We start from the raw sequence: 13,607 nt of genomic DNA, 5'->3' as shown, positions 1-13,607 counted from the left end.
TGAAGATGTCATGCTTTCTACATATTTATTCTGGGTGTCAGCCCCTCAAAAGAAGGGTTAGATACTACAAGAAGGGAACAAGAATGAGAAAACTTTGTCATAATTTGGATCCTTTATACCTTTTGCATATTTATAAGGCCCATCTAATTCCACTGTGATACAGAGTCAACAAAAATGAAGTAAAAATAATTTCAGAGTTCTCAAAATGATAAACACATGTTGGCATTAACTCTGCAGTTCTTCACCTTGGGAACATAATCACCGTCTTTAAAGGTTTGCTCAGTTCTGGGACAGGGCTTTTATTTTTCCATAATTGTTTCTTGCTAGACAGGGAAGAGTTCTGTGAGTGGGGTTTCCCCAAGCCCCTGCACATTTCTTCCACAGCTCAATATCTTCCCTCAGAATTAGTGCCCCACTCAGGAGATCTGCTCCACAGCCCTCAAAGTCTTCTCTGGGCAGGCTGGAACAGAAAGGAGGCTCCTTGTTTACCTCATCCCATTTTTCCCATCTGTACATCTCCTCTTGTAGGAAGCCAGATGTCCTTGGCTCCACTAGAGAAAATTTGAGAGATTCTGTCACAACTAAAACCTTTGACAGTTCAGTCTGTGAGCCAGATGCAGCTGGGCCTTGAGGTGCTGAAGGGGTTTTTGTTGCAGTCTGTAGCACTGTGTGGGTGGAGAGCTGCTATACTGTTGACAGTAATAGGTTGCAGCATCTTCAGCCTCCACGTTGCTGATTATGAGAGAGTAGGAGGTCCCAGACCCACTTCCACTGAAGCGAGCTGGGACTCCTGAGGCCAGGTTTGATGTTCCATAAACTAGGAGCTTTGGAGAGGCTCCCGGCTTTTGTTGGTACCAGTGCAAGTAGTAGGTGCTTACACTGGAGCTGGCTGTGCAGGTGATGGTGACCTTGTCCCCTGGGGAAGCAGCCAGGGATGCTGGAGACTGGGTGAGCACAATTTGTCCATTGGACACTATGGTCATGTAGGAGAAATGAAAAGAGATAGAAGTTAGTACAAATAGAGACATGAGAATGTCATCATACCACACAATATGAAACAACAACCAAAACACCTGCCTTAATCTCAAATTCCTATGGCAAAAATGGTGCTCAGTTTTGAGCTTCCTTTCTTACCTGTGACACTGAGCAACAGAAAGCTGAGAATTTGAGTCTGAAAATCCATTGTCTTTTCTGAGCTCTACTTCAGGCTCAATAGACCTCTTAAGATCACCCGTTAAAAAGAACTCTGAACAGTTTGTGGTTTCTGAGGAAGTGATATGCAAATCAGTAGGGTGTAGGAACACCCTGGCTTATATTCCCATGAGGTGCTTCAACCTTTTTATAAAAATTAGAAATTGTTATAGCAGAGGGATGTGTTTGAATATAGCAGAGGGATGGTCTAGAATATTATCTATGTATTTCTATGATGGTATGCTAATTTGACCAGGCTAGCAAGGAAAGTTCTGCTGGACAGTATATGAGGTGAATTTTCTCTGAATAAATACCTGATAAGGATGACTATTTGAAATTTCTATCAGAAAAATCCCAACCTGAACAGATCTGCCTCCCCTTTCTCTGGGCCCTGCTCAACTGAGACTTTGCTCATCCATCATAGTCTCTTCCAATAATTGGGTATCTATAAGGTATTGGGAAACTGTCACCCTACCATGTGATCTGGAAAGTTCAAATCCTCAAGGATGTTTACACAAAGCTCAATCACACTTTCCAACTGGAGAAGAGAAACCACCAGAAATGCAGGCAAAATAAATATTTCTGTCTGAGACTGAAGGAACCTCAGCTATTGGCTCTTCATCAATCTCAACTTCTCTGGTACTCTTCCCCAAGCTAGTTTTCACAGGAACCTGGGCTTTAAAGATCTCAAAGACATACTCATATTACATAAGTACAAATTAAGTTCATAATTGCTTTAGTCACAATATTAACAATGTTCCTTTACTGGAGTGTTTAAGAAGATATCATTTTTTAATTTGGCAGTGCTGGAGGATATTTTTCAAATAAGGTATATTTTTCTTATTAAAGACTGAGTGACACTAGTGGAAGCAGATGATTTAGGTAAGAATTTGATCAAGACAAGATCTTCCAAAAGATGCTTGTAATATAAGCCCTACCCTAAAAATAAGCCTCATTTAAGATCATTAGCCAGACAGCCACATTTAGTACATCTGTTGCAACACATACAGATATATTGAATAGTAAAATAATAATATTAATATGTAATTAAATACAAATAAATAATATTATTGACATTAATACTTAAAATAAATAATAATATAAATTATAATTAAGAATTTGTAAATACCCAAGCTAGTGCCTTTGGACAAGAAGATGTAAATTTCTATGTAAGCAGATGAACTCCAGACTTACAAATGGATGACCAATCAGAGTACAGGCACAACATATGAATAACATGTGCAGTTGAAAACAAATGGACATGGTTATATCTAATATGAATCTTCGAAATTCAATTGTCATGTGTTGTAGTGATGCATTATGAGCAGGCTACATGGACAAGAAGTGCTCATTTAAGGGGTGATCTGTTGATGGACATGAGAGATTGAGGCCAATGGTTCTAGAGGAAATGGAATTGCAAGAAATACAGGCCAGAATTGGGGTCTGGAGTGTTGTGACAATGTTCCAGAAGAAGATGACAAGGCTATATTTGAATAAATGTATATTTTTGTACATGAATAAATTATACATGAAAAAATAAGACATGCCTTGATTATAAGCCCTATTGCATCTTCTAGAGCAAAAGTTAATATGACAATCTTATTTTCAGGGAAATATGGTAGAAATCTTGAAAAAAACCTCAAAAAGCAATCCATTTATATAAAATATAGAATAATGTACCCCAACAAAATGGAGTTTATCTAATTATGCAGGGCTGACTGTCTATTTGAAAATCAACTAGCATAATTCACTGTATAAAAAGATTAAGAAAAAATACCATTTGGAGAACTATTAGAACATTGAATCAAGTATGATATAAGACAAGGAATCTGAATTGCAAATGTAGAACATATGCAAAAATATAAAAGAGATTAATCATGGATTACAACTTTGCAAAGCATATTCTTATGGTATCTTATTTAATTGCTTTCATCATCAGAGAAATGGTGTCTAATTTGCATGCAGTTTTACATGTAAGTAAACTGAGGCATAGAAAATACTTTGAATTTAATTTTTTAGCAGCAATATGTTTAGAACCCTAATTGAACTCATACTCTTTTCTTTCAAACCAACATTATTTATGGGTGACTATTGGCTGAAACTTAGAATAGTGAGTCTTGTGGAAAACATGTGCAATCTAGATATCAGCTGGTCTTAAGACTGTTCCCTAACTTAGAATGAGAGAATCAATATTTTAATAGTATAGTAAAGGATTCTTCTGTTGCCTAATGTACTAGTCAGCAAACATGCATTCAAGGCCACCCCTACTTTTCCAAAAGATTACAAAACAACAATATGGCCTAATACCATTTTAACATTTTAATTACTTAGAACAATGCACCACACATGGTATACTCACAATAAATAAAATGTTTAAGTGGCAAAACAGGAAAGTAAAGTCAGAAAACATGAGTTTAGAAAACTTCCAAATGATTTAAAATCTGTGGATGATCTGGGATTTACAGGGCACAGTCACAGGGATAGTGCTCATGTGTACAGAGTTAATAGTGTGATCTGTAGAAAGGGACAATGAGCACCTTGGCCTGTACAGAGGAGACCAAGGATGGGGATGTGGGATGTGAGAATGGTAGGTAGAAAATAGGTGTAATATAGATGCCTAAATAGAAGTATAGAATCCAGTTCCATAACAAAGGCAACAGGAAAAATGCAGGAAGTCAGAACGGAAGGTGCTGACTAGAAGATCCTAGCTGGTCAGTGGATGAGAGAGAAGCAGATTTAGGTCTGATGGAAAAGAGAGTGAAAATAAGGGACTGAGAATATGGGATAGATCCCCAAGTGAGAGGGTGAAGGGGGCAAGGTGATGGACAGGATCAAGATGTAAAAAGCACATGGATCAATTTCCCAAGATGGATGGCAAAGAGAGAAAGAAAGGGGGGGGGGAGAAAGAAAAAGAAAGGAAGAAAGGAAAGAAAGAAAGAAAGAAAGAAAGAAAAGAAAAATAAAACAAAAATAAAACAGGGAAGTTCAGTGTCATCAGGTACAGGGAAGCAGTGATTAAGCTGTCAGGGGATGTGTACACTGGCCCCTTCTCCAAAAGATGCAGTTGAAGCCTCAGTTTTCTCAATAATGTAAATCTGTCTGTAGGCAAAACACAGTCTCAGTGATGCAAAAATTCCTGAACATGGTAGCACAAGGTCCATGACAGATGATTAAAGAGGCATCATTTCATGGTTCCTTGTACAAAAGGCTCAGGGAAGGTTGCTCTTAATCTTCCCTTGAGACCTTCACATTCCTTCATGATTTCGGTGGAGACATTGCCTGTCTTACACATGAGAGAGAAACAGGGGTGAGTGGGCAGGAAGTACCTGGTGCAGCAAAGACTCATTCACCCATGACCTGGGGTGGTTTGTGTCCCAGGCTGAAGCACTGTGGGAGGAGCACTATAACCCTGCTGACAGTAATAATCTGCCACATCTTCAGGCTGGAGGTTGCTGATGGTGAGAGTGAAATCCATCCCAGACCCACTACCAGTGAACCGGTCAGGGACTCCAGATACCTGGGTAGATGCCCAGGAAATGAGCAGTTTGGGAGACTGTCCTGGTTTCTGCTGGTACCAGGACAAGTAGTTCTTCTGGTTGGAGCTTGATAAAAGACTCTGACTGGACTTGCAGCTGATGGTGGTGCTCTCTCCTGCTGACACAGCCAGGGATCCTGGAGACTGAGTCATTATGATGTCTCCACAGATACCTGTAATTAGGAATTTACATTGCATTACTAATATATTAAAAATCAGAAGTGTTTAGTTTCTTATTTACCAAAAAATAAGAAAGGTTTAAACAATTTTTTTCCTTCCACCTGAAAATGTCATTGTTCACTTTTAAAAAATTACTTTTTTAAACCTCGCACCTGAGACCCAGAGTACCAGGAAGAGGAGGAATTGGGACTGTGACTCCATCCTGTCTCAGTTCAGCTGTCTGAGGTGCTCAGCCCTGTCCATCTCCAGAGAAACCCTATAAATAGAGCTCTCAGCAGCCAGCCTTGACCTCAGGAGCCTATGCAAAGCGTCAGAGATTGTGAAAGCTAAAGAAGGAGCACGTGGTGAGTGAGCCATGACATTAAATAAGTGAAAGAGAACTCAAACATGCTATTACCCAGGAAATACAGTTACCGTATATGCTTGGAAATGTCAAGAAATAATCTTCAAACTATAATTTTCAACAATTTTCAGCAAAATTTCCAAATCTCTTACAAAACTGCTAAGTTAAAACAATAAGTACATTCACTTGATCCTTTGTTATGTCAGCATATAACTTCAAATTTTTATTGAAACATATATGTATGGTATCAATATATGGAGTATATTTATGTCACTGGACAGAATTAGGAGAATACACAGTTAGTATCTCTAACTCAGGTTATGTTTTCAATTTTAAATACACGTTTGATGTTCCTCTTGAACATCTGTCTCCCAGGCATCTCAATATATCCAAACCAGCCCTCTGGTGTTTCCCTCATCTCAAAACACATGCTCATGAAATATTACCAGTTACTTAAGAATCATCTTGTCACTACTCTTTAAGGAACATCTCAAATTCACTGAAATCTCTGTCACTAACAGATCTAAGATGCCGCAGAGCCTCCTGGAGGTTGTAGGTGAAATAACTGGGCCTCCCAAATTCTCCTAGGGCTATTCTTTCATTTAACTGAAAACAAAATTAAAAAATATTTGTGAAATTATCTTAGTTACTTTTCTCGTTGCACAGACAAAATACTCAACACCAAAAGTTAAAGGAGGAAAAGTTCATTTAGTTCACAGTTTGTAGAGGTTTCAGTTCATAATCGGCTGGCTCCAAGGCATGGTGGTGTGGCAGACAGGCATCACAGAGGAGAAACAGTTCATGGCAGGCAGGCAGAAGGCAGCAAAAAAAGCAAGAGATGACCACATTTTTCTATCTCTTATATTTTATCCAGGCTACTTAAGGCAGGTAGCATTCACACCCTTACTTCTAGTGTCCATGACTCTAGCATTGCACCATGAATCAAACCCAGCATCACACAATATAGATCAAGCCACCTCTGAAAAAGCCCCACCCATGATTGCATGAGGCTTTGGGGGTACACCTAGACACAAGCCATAACAGAAATTATACAAATAACAGGATAATTATTTGTATACAGCGGTACAAAATGAAGAGTATCAGTGCCAGAACTGTCTTACCAGAAGACATTTTGAAGAAACTGTTCAGAACACCTGCCCTCATATAACTTCCATATTAATGGAAGGGACATATAATAAATAAATAAATAAATAAATAAATAAATAAATAAATAAATAAATAAAACTTCTGCAGCTACTCCTACCTTGCTCCATCGGACTCTTTCCCCAGGAGTGCTTCTATTACTCAGGGCAAGTGGGGCAATGGGTGTCCAGGTCCATTCAGTGTCTCCTCCTCCCTCAACATGAACAGAGTCACAGGAAGAGGGAGCAAGGTTATGCCTTTGAACATTTGTGTTTCCTTGGAAAATAAACTCAAATACAGACTCATTAATATTCAGTTACTCAACAATATTTTGATCATATAATTGATCTTTCAATCCATCATGTTCCTACAGCTTGAAACCACCCATCATATTATTGAGTAACAAATTGATACTATATCTGAAAACAAACTGGAACCACTATTAGCAGAGTACCTTTTATTATGATTAGCATTTTTATCCACTGAGAATCACTATTTCTGCTTTACTCTTGCCATCTTTTTCTTAAAACATGAAGGTTGTGTGTGGGGGGAATGAAGAAAAGTTTAATTTTTCATTATGTCCCTTAGATTTAGTGTTCCTTCTCCATGTAGCTTGCACTTTCCTTCTGCATGCCTTAACTCAGAGCTCTAATTATAGATGAGAGACTGAATATTTATTTGTCTACTCTCATCCAAAACAACTCTTTTTCTCTCTCCACATCTCTCAAGTGCTATTTGATAGACAGCTTGATTTGGTGAATACTTATTCTAAGCCAATCCCAGAGAGGAAATATAAGACAGAAATTTCACCTTTCAGAGAGAACATCTCCTTGGCCACAGTGGTCTCTGATGATCTGATATGTTTGACACTACTTGAGCTCATCTACCTGATTTTATGCTCAAAATTCCTTCTCCAATATGAGCAAAGAGTGGCATATATCAACAAGTAGTACATAGCAACAGGATTTATTAGTATATATTCTAAAGCATTTCTTAGTAGCTAATGAGCACAATGCAAGGCAGAGTGGACAAGTACAAAAACTTGGATTTTGGTGCTTAATTTGAGTAACTAGATCAAGCATCCCATTAAAATTCCTCTTTTAGATACTTCACTGTAAGAACCAAAATCTCCATACCTTCGTTATGCGGTATAGGTTGAGATTTTTGCTTATTGCTGCAGGAAGTTTTCCAAATGATACTGATGTCTTATCTGATCTAATTTTTTATATGAAAAGACATTTTATTACTTTACAATTACCACAGTGTCAGAGTGTATTTTCTCCAATGGCAAAGGAGGCACAAGATAACATTTCTCTGATTCTTCCAAGAACCTCAATATCATCTGTCTTTTGGAGGATTCAGTTTCACACGATGTATGTGATACAGCCCATGAGGCTACCAACGATGCTTGGTGGTGAAGAACATTTTACTAAGTTGTTCTATCATGGGTCCTTGCTCAAGGCATTCACTTTTTTCTTCTAATCTGGTTTTCAGCATGTGATTATATGTTTCTTCATTATTATGGACAGGGTCTGGTTGAGGGATGGGTCTTGTGTGTTCATATGGAATGTCCACAGAAGGGTGGTAACATACTATTGTCCTGCCATTAGATGTCAAAGCAAGCTCTACTTTGCAATTATAGTCATCTGGAAGAGAAGAATACGTAGATTTACAACAAACACAAGATAAAGCTCCATTTTGGATTGGAAATAAATGCTTCAAGATAGCTCTCTTTGATATTGCCCATTTTACTGCTGCTGCAGCTGCCACGATATATAAATAATCTTATCAGGGGGAAACCACCTTTACAATTTGTTTCTAGGCACACCAATTTTCATTCCTTGAGAGCTACTCATGGCTGGACCACCATCTTGCCCACATTCTGATCTAATTTTTTAATGAAATTGGAGACACCAAAATTTTGTTTATCCTACAAAACCAAAAAATAAGAAACATAAGATTTATTGTTTAAAATTATATAGTATCAACATGGAGAACAATGAAATCTACAGGCTAATATGTACACCAGATTTACTTTTTCATAATATTAAGATTATATACATTAAACACAAAACTACTTCATTTGAAGTATAAATTAAAACAGTGTAGTTGCAATTTTGAGATGGAACATGATTTAATTAATGAATGAGTACAGGACACAGCATCACAAGAAACACACACACACACACACACACAGCAACAGACACAATTTGTAATACAAATAATAGCAAGATTGGGATTAGGAATGGCCCATATATTTTATTAGTCATATTTGTTCATATGCATTTTACTTTTTTCTTCATCATAAATTATATCTTTTTTTCCTCTTAAATAGGAAAAATGTTGCTTTGAGTGAAGAACTCTAAAAGACATTTGAAAATGTCATTTGATATCATAAGGAACTGGATTTACTTTTTCCTCATGATTATGTTTAACTACTTCATCTTTCCAACATATTATTTTGCTGACATAACATGGTACTACAAGGTCAGAAATTTTCTTTCTCATAATTCAAGAGGTTAAAAGCTAGAAAGCTCAGCAGGATTGATCTAATGGGCCTCTCTCAATGCCTTTGCAATGATCATCTTTGTACATCTCCACTTAACCTTTCTCTTGGTTGCTATGATTTATTTATTTTTTTTACTAAGCACATCCATCATATTGGATTAAGCTTCAACCAAATAAATGCACTTTACATTAAACCACATTAAACATTCTGTCTCCAAATTATTTAAACAGGTACTGTTACACTTCTTATGTGTGGATGTTTATATAATAGTCCACAAGAGGCAAAACTATCAAGAAGCAATGCTCTCTTATCCCCCCCTGCACCCTGCCAGTTGCTTCATGAGCTCCATCTCATTACTTAGTGATGTTCGCTTTGGCTTTGGCTGTGGGTAATGGTGGTACCTGCTAGAATTCTCTGGCACAGTTACTTTCCCCCTTCACAACTGACAAAGATCTGTGGAGAAGTAGTGTGATACTTTCTGAATATCTCATTTTTCATTAAATAACAATATTTATTCATGGATTCACTTTTAATTTGATGGGTTATAATATATCATTATTAATTATTTTGATATTCACAATAATCCAGATTTGACCACTCATGTCTCATTCAGATTGGCTTCTATTGAGCTACGCTAGGGCCTCCTTATTCTCTGAGTATTTTCTGAATTTTAATTTGGTCCAGGCTTGTTTTGTATTTTCATCATCATAGAGTCAGAAACAGACATTTCTCTAAGGTTTAATGGTTCCTTTTAGTGGTGAATAATGGCATTCAGAAACTGTGTGTGCTTTCTGGGCCTGGAGGGTCCTTCCCTCCAGGTTAGAAAAAAAAATATATATGTGTATATATGGCCTTCTTACATAGTCACATATAAATGTATCTATTTATGGGTGCATGAGTTTACACTTTAATTAAGTGTTAACCACAGACATTATTTAAACAATCTCCTTTCAAATAAGTAACTTTTTTTGTAACAGTGAAGATCATGGTTCTAATTATTGTGATTGAATTAATAACATATTTGACCAAATTCCCTGCTCATAATCAATGTCTAGTTGTCATCATCATCTATACTTCAATTTTAGTCTATTTTACCCATGTATACCCACACAACTGGTTCACCACTGCCATCTTTGTGCCCCGTGCATGGGCATCTTTCTCATCATGCTTGGTTCTGAGTCCTGTACAGGTGACCCCTATTTCCCTTAATGCTATCTCATCCTGTCCCTCTTGGATGCCTACACTGAGTCAAGAATACCACCATTCTCACTTGGGAACACCCTCTGGACTCCACTCATGATCCAACTCCCCATGTGTGGCTTCCACCTTCACTGTTCTATGTGCTCTGTTCTGTTTGCTTTGCATGGGCCCCACAGTCATAAGTATAGCCACTGTAAACTATGTGCCTTTGGGAACTGGAAAAGATGTGATTATGTTAAAATATGCACATATAAGGAACATAGTAGATTCTAGGGCATGAATGAAAACTGGGTAGAGAAAGGACTCCTACTTATATAGAAATGATATTGTCTCAGAGGGGACTGGAATCAGGAACAATACTCTGAACCATCCAAGAATCCTCAGGGATGGGACAGACTGAAGTCACATGGCACCAGTATCACTTCTGGATGTTTTTGCATATTATGGTCTGCATTGTCTTTCCCTCAACAATCTTCAATTGTTTTCCATAATCAATCCTTGTACTTTGAAGTGAGCTTTTTATATCTAAAAATTTAAAAAATATATATAATTATTAAAATGTGAAAAAAGCATGATTTCTTATTGAACAATTCTGCAAATATTATTCTATTTTTTCCCCTCATTTCCAAATTGCAATTCCATTCTTTGGTAATGAAATTTTCATCTCCTTTTCTACTCCTTTTCTATTTACTTATTTGTTCCACCCTGGTATATACCTATGATGTATTGAAATACATGTATCATGTGCCAATGACAGTAAGAAGCCTACACATTAGTATTCAGTATTTGTTTAAAGATTGTTTTCTCTTTAACATGTGAATATAGATTCCAATGTTTGGAGATCGATCTTCCTGCCTCTGCCTCTGGAATGCTGGGATGATAAATGTGAGCCACCACATCTGGTTTATACCCAGATTGTAAAGCAACCTGCAATGGGATAGTTCTCCAGACTACATGCGGATGCTAAAGTGAGGCTCTGTGGCGGCTGCAAAATTTTCCTTCACCCAGATAAAGAACAAGGCCCTCGGGCTCTTGCTAAGTTGCCCAGGATGGTCTTGAACTTGTGATCTTCCTGCTTCAGCCTCTCCACATTCTGGAATCACAAAATGGCTTCATCATGATTGCAAAAGAAAACAGAACCCCAAAAAATGAAAATGGAAGAAGGAAGAGTCTTCAGTGAAAAATGAACCAGTGCTTTTCTGTTTAGAGAAATAAAGCACCCTGCTTAATTTTTCTAAATCAGTTTGTCTCACCAGACTACACCCAGACAAATTGAGGAAATGGGAAATCTACTGAAAAAAATTTAAGAGTGAAGCTGCTAATTTCAAACTTTATTCTTTGGCAATAGATGGAAGTGCTGAGATGACAGATATGGTTCAACTTGCTGTTTTTATTTAGCAGTATTGTAGATAACGAATATAGTATCACTGAAGAAATGGCTTCTTTGATGCCATTCAAACACAGCTGAATCTCTTCTTTTGTCTGAAGCAGTAAAAATAACAGTGATTTTCTTCAAACTTTGTCAACATATCTGGTGTAGCCATAGTGGTTCCCTGTCATGGTTGGTAAAGAAAAGGGATTTAGACTGGGTGTGGCGGCACATGCCTGTGGTCACGGCACTCAGGACGCTGAGTCAGGAGGATAGCTGTGAGTTGGAGGCTAGCCTGGGATAAATAATGAATTCAAGGCCAGCCTGAACTACAGAGTGAAAACTTGTCTCAAAAAAAGAAAAAAGGGCCAGGGATTTAGCTCAGTGGCACTGCACCCTCTTCTCAAGTGCAAGGTCCTGAGTTCAATTCCCCGGTACTGAAAAAAAAAAGAGAGAGATTTATAAATTAATAAGAGATAATGCAATTGTCGCTGGCAAGTCAGATATAATAAAACAGTGCTGCATCATACATCAAGGAAATTCATGTGAGAAAACTTTAAAAATGGATGTTATGGGAGCTAGGCATGGAGGTGCATGCTTATAATCCCAGTACTCAGGAGGCTGAGGTAGGAGAATTGCCATGAGTTCAAATAGTGAGTTCAAGACTAACCTGAACTATGTAGGGAGAGTCTGTCTCAAAAAAACAATAAAAGGATGTTATGCAAATCATCATCAAAACTTTGAATTTCATGAGGTCCTAGGGATCGAGTCATCACCAATTCAATGAGTTCCTTAAGAGTAATAATGCTGATTATGGGGACATCATTTACTTTTCTGAAGTGAGGTGGCCAAGTTAGAGTAAAATGCTGAAAATATTTTGTGAATTGTGACATGATACCATCATTTAGGGAATCAAGAAATTTGAAAATGCAGAATTCCTCACTAGGTGGGCAGGAACCAGCATGAGTCAGGGCACCATGCCCCAGCCCCTAGCATTGCTGGGCGCGAAAAGGAGAAAGAATTGCTTATACATGAAAGAGGGGCATTAGAACCCAGACTAAATGTAGCTCCTGAGATGGATATAATGGACTACTGCAAAAAGGAGTGTAGGAGTAATATGCAGAAAACAACATGTATTAAAAAGGGCTATGAGGAAGTCTTCCAGAAATTCACCTCTATCCAGAGAGTCCATGATGATAATTACTGTGCACTGCGGGCCACGCTGTTCCAGGCCATGATCCAGCTGGCTGAGCTGCCCCTCTGGCTGCAGGACCCTGACCTCAGGCTGTTACCAGAAAAACTGATAAGCAGATACAACTGGATCAGACAGTGGAAACTGGGATCGAAATTCGATGGGAGGAGTGACAAACTGGTTGAGAAAATTAAGGAGTCCCTCACCCTGCTGAGGAAGAAGTGAGCAGGCCTGGCTGAAATGAGAACTGCTGAGGAGAGGCAGGTGGCTTGTAATGAACTGTTCACAAATGAGGAGGAGTATAGCCTCTATGAAGCTGTAAAATTTCTAATGCTGAACAGAGCCATTGAACTGTATGATGATAAAGAGAAGGGAAAGGAAGTACCATTTTTCTCTGTGTTCCTGTTTGCTCAAGACACATCAGATGATCCTGGACAGCTGCTGAGGAACCACCTAAACCAGGTTGGACACACTGGTGGCCTTGAACAGATGGAAATGTTCCTCCCTCCCTATGCTGTGTGTCACATTTTCCAGGTGTACCAGCTGTCCAGGTATAACACTGAGGATTTCATCACGGTCTACTCCGCTGACCTGCCTGAGGACTGGCCAGTGGTGACCCTCATCTCTGAGGATGACCGGCACTTACAACATCCCTGAGTGGGTGTGTGAGGAGACAAGTCTGTGATGCCCCCAGGTAGGCTGGTGACACAGCAGAGTGGCACCACATTTCCTGGCTGGGCCTCAGGGCTGCAAGTCTCTGACAACCACCAGTGAGAATCCTTGGGCCAGGAAGCAAGCTGGACTGGAACGTTCTGAAGAGTAGCTTTTGACAATAAGCAGTGATTAAGTCTGTGCCTCATCCAAGATGCAGTATGTTTCAGTGAGGGTCTCTGGGAATACTCATTGGAAGGTGCAAACTATAGCCCCATCCCCAAAGGCAATTAG

The 13,607-nt window shown here is 38.6% G+C and overlaps 2 pseudogenes and 1 gene segment (V, D, J or C); 1 reads left to right on the top strand and 2 right to left on the bottom strand.

Moving 5' to 3' along the window:
• The window catches only part of LOC101714356 (immunoglobulin kappa variable 4-1-like), a 411,261-nt gene extending 406,126 nt beyond the window's left edge, over nt 1–5,135 (bottom strand). Inside the window, 2 exon segments of the V gene segment in view lie at nt 4,587–4,899; nt 5,059–5,135. Coding sequence covers nt 4,587–4,899; nt 5,059–5,107 — 362 coding nt within the window.
• Nucleotides 5,136–7,663: 2,528 nt separating this feature from the next.
• Nucleotides 7,664–10,199, bottom strand: LOC110349020 (large ribosomal subunit protein mL42 pseudogene; annotated as a pseudogene).
• A 2,331-nt stretch (nt 10,200–12,530) lies between these two features.
• Nucleotides 12,531–13,347, top strand: LOC101717512 (ubiquitin thioesterase otulin pseudogene; annotated as a pseudogene).
• Nucleotides 13,348–13,607: the final 260 nt, after the last annotated feature.

Source organism: Heterocephalus glaber, unplaced genomic scaffold, assembly GCF_053883595.1.
Source record: "Heterocephalus glaber isolate CG9 unplaced genomic scaffold, H.glaber_assembly_v1.0 deba00000470, whole genome shotgun sequence".
Lineage (NCBI taxonomy): Eukaryota > Metazoa > Chordata > Mammalia > Rodentia > Bathyergidae > Heterocephalus > Heterocephalus glaber.
This window is presented reverse-complemented; position numbering and strand designations above follow the sequence as displayed.